Source organism: Eimeria mitis, genomic scaffold, assembly GCF_000499745.2.
Source record: "Eimeria mitis Houghton genomic scaffold, Emh_scaff1023, whole genome shotgun sequence".
Taxonomy (NCBI): Eukaryota; Apicomplexa; class Conoidasida; order Eucoccidiorida; family Eimeriidae; genus Eimeria; species Eimeria mitis.
In genome coordinates, this window is record NW_013567143.1 from 1029 (window position 1) to 4199 (window position 3171).

General features: G+C 54.8%; 2 protein-coding genes across 2 annotated transcripts in view; one reads left to right on the plus strand and one right to left on the minus strand.

Moving 5' to 3' along the window:
* EMH_0027740 (uncharacterized protein) overlaps nt 1–1519 on the minus strand; it is a gene marked incomplete at both ends in the record, with an annotated part of 1656 nt that extends 137 nt beyond the window's left edge. The window contains one exon of the mRNA XM_013494070.1: nt 1–1519. Coding sequence (XP_013349524.1) covers nt 1–1519 — 1519 coding nt within the window.
* Nucleotides 1520–1976: 457 nt separating this feature from the next.
* The window catches only part of EMH_0027750 (ubiquitin carboxyl-terminal hydrolase isozyme, putative), a gene marked incomplete at both ends in the record, with an annotated part of 1558 nt that continues 363 nt past the window's right edge, over nt 1977–3171 (plus strand). The window contains one exon of the mRNA XM_013494071.1: nt 1977–2363. Within this exon, the coding sequence (XP_013349525.1) occupies nt 1977–2363 (387 nt within the window). The remainder of the gene's footprint in view (nt 2364–3171) is intronic.

Consider the following 3171-nt stretch of genomic DNA (forward strand, 5'->3'; position numbering starts at 1 on the left):
AACGGCTGCGCTGCATATCTACCTGCAGCACTCGGAATATCTGCTGCTGCGATAGCTGCGGCACTCCCTGCTGCAGCAGCAGCAGCTGCGCCTGCAGCCATTTGCCTTCAAGGGCAGCAGCAAGGGGACCCCCCCAATCAACAAAATCTGCTGCTGCAGGTGCTGCTTCTGTTCTTGTTGTTGCTGCTGCTGCTGTTGGTGCTGTTGCTGCAGGGGCAGCTCCGGCTGCTGCTGCTGCTGCTGGTGCTGCTTCTGGTGCTGCGCCTCCGCAGTCGCCATGATGGGCTGCTGTATAGCTGCTGCGACTACCCCCACCTGCATGCTGCTGCTGCTGCTGTTTCTGCCATTGCTGCTGCTGCTGTTGCTGCTGCTGCTGCTGTTGTTGCAACCGCTGCTGCTGCTGCTGCTGCTGGATTCGCTGCAGTGGCACAGGGAGCGGTCCAGGTCCTAAGCGTTGCTGCTGCTTGCCCCGTTGCTGTTGCTGCTGCTGCTGCTTCCGCTGCTGCTGCCACGCTGCGCTTCGGCTGCCCTCGTCGGCTTCGCTGTCGCTGTCGCTGTCGCTGCTGCTGCTGCTGCTGCTGCTGCTGCTGCCGATGATAACGTGACCAGGGCGCACTTGGGTCCTCGAAGGAGGCTGTCTTGCTGCTGCTGCTGTTGTTTTTGTTGCTGCTGCTGTCGCCGCTGCTGCTGCTGCTGCTGCTGCTGCTGCAGGTCTGTTTCGTGTTGCTGCTGAGACATCAACACACCGAGGCGGTTCATTCTCGCTGCTGCTGCTGCTGCTCTCATCGCTGCTGCTATCTTCACTGCTGCTGCTGTCGTCGCTGCTGCTGCTCCCTGTCCTGCGGGCAGCAGCAGAAGCAGCTCTCCCATTGATAGCTGCTGCTGTTACTTTTGCTGCTGCTGCAGTTGCTGCTGCTGTCCTCGTTGCTGCTGCTGCTGCAGGCTTTTGCTTCTTGCTGCATCTCTCAGGTTCCCCTGCATAGCGTTTGCTGCTCAACACATCCCGTGCTTCCTGCTTCTGCTGCTGCTGCTGCTGCTCCTCTTGCTGCTGCTGCTGCTGCTGCTGCTGCTGCCTGAGATTCAGCTGGTGCATGCAGACTGTGAGAACATCACCGTCCCGCAGAACCGCCAAGGGCTGTTCACTCGGCAGCATAAACCCCTGCAGCCGCAGCTGCAGCAAGCTGCTGCTGCTGCTGTTGCTGCTGCTGCTGCTGCTGCTGCTGCTGTTGTGACTTGGCTCACAGCAGAAAGAACCCCGAAGCAGCAGCTGCAGGAGCTGCTGCTTCAGATGCCCGACAGTTTGCTGCTGCTGCTCATCTACATAAACACAACTGTCAGTTGCTGCTGCTGCTGCTGCTGAGAAGGGACGGCAGCTCGTGCCGCAGCAGCAGAGACTGCTGCTCCATTGATCCCCCTGCTGCTTTTGCTGCTGCTGCTGCTGCTGCTGCTGCTGCTGCGGGCCTGTTGCAGCAGCAGCAGAGCTGCGACCGCCGCAGCAGAATTTTACAAAGAGCCTCATCAAGATCCGTAAGGCCCCTGTTGTTGCTGCTGCAGTTGCTGCTGCTGCTGCTGCTGCTGCAGTCCTTACTCCTGCTGCTGCTGCTGTTGCAGTCCTTATTGCTGCTGCTGCTGCTGCAGTCCTCACTGCTGCTGCTGCTGCTGCTGTTGCTGCAGCACGAAGGGCCCCTCTCCCCACCCGCCCTTTTGTCTTACCCTATATAAGCCAAATCTTACCAAGGAAGCTGTTGAGGAGAGACAGCAGCAGCAAGAGTTGCTGCTGCTGCTCTTGCTGTTGCTGCTGCTGCGGCCCACAATGGGGCTGGGGCCCCGGGGCCCCGGGGCCCCCATCCAGCGAAGTGTTTGAGGCTAAACCCTAAACCCTAAACCCTATCACCTAAACCCTAAACCCTAAACCCTGTTTCTGGTGTCAATACAATACAAATACGCTACAACCACAGCCTGAGTCCTCGCACACAATGCCCCAGCAGCAAGAGCAGCAGCAGCAGCAGCAGCAGCAGCAGGAGCAGCAGCAGGAGCAGCAATGGCTGCCGTTAGAAGGTACACCTGAGGTACTAGAGCCTTATCTATTTGCATTGGGGGGCCCCCGTGAGGTGAGCTCCGAGGGGGCCCCCCAGGGGGGCCCCCAGGGGGGCCCCCTGGGGGCCCCCCTGCTGCAGATAGAAGATGTACTGTCTCTGGAGCCGTGGGCCCTTGATATGCTGGAGTGTACAGACACCGCAGCGCTGCTGCTGCTGTTCCCTCTAACAGCAAACGATGAGGAGGAGAGGCAGCAGCAGCCGCTGCAGCAGCAGCAGGAAGAATATGATGGGGAGCTGATGAAGACAGTGTGGTTTGTTAAACAGGTAAACCCTAAACCCTAAACCCTAAACCCTAAACCCTTTTTATAGTGAGATAGATCGGTATTATTTGATTGGGAACAAGTAGATAGAAAGACTGTCTCCTTTTGTCTCCTTTTGTCTCCTTTTGTCTCCTTTTGCATCTATTTTGTCTCTATCCGTCTCTGTTTGTCTCCTTTTGTCTCCTTTTGTCTCCTTTTGTCTCCATGTGTCTCCTTTTGTTCCCCTCTGTCTCCTTTTTGTCTCCTTTTGTCTCCTTTTGTTTCCGTTTGCTGCTTTATGCCTGTATCTCCCTCCTTTTGTCTCCTTTTGTCTCCTTTTGTATCTATTTGTCTCCTTTTGTCTCCTTCTGTCTCTATTTGTCCCCTTCTGTCTCTATTTGTCTCATTTTGTCTCTATTTGTCTCCTTTTGTCTGTGTTTGTCTCCTTTTATCCCCCTTTTTTGCCTCTATTTGTCTCCGTTTGTCTCTATGTGTCTCCTTTCGTCTCTATGTGTCTCTATTTGTCTCTATTTGTCTCCTTTTGTCTCTATTTGTCTCCCTTTGCCTCCTTCTGTCTCTATTTGTCTCCTTTTATCCCCTTTTTTTTGCCTCTATTTGTCTCCTTTTGTCTCTATTATCTCCCTTTGCCTCCCCTTGTCTCTATTTGTCTCCTTTTGTCTCTATTTGTCTCCTTTTGTCTCCCTTTGTCTCCCCTTGTCTCTATGTGCCTCTATTTGTCTCTATTTGTCTCCTTTTGTCTCTATTTGTCTCCTCTCAGACAGTCCCCAATGCCTGCGCTACAGTGGCGTTGCTTCACTGCACCGCAAATCTAT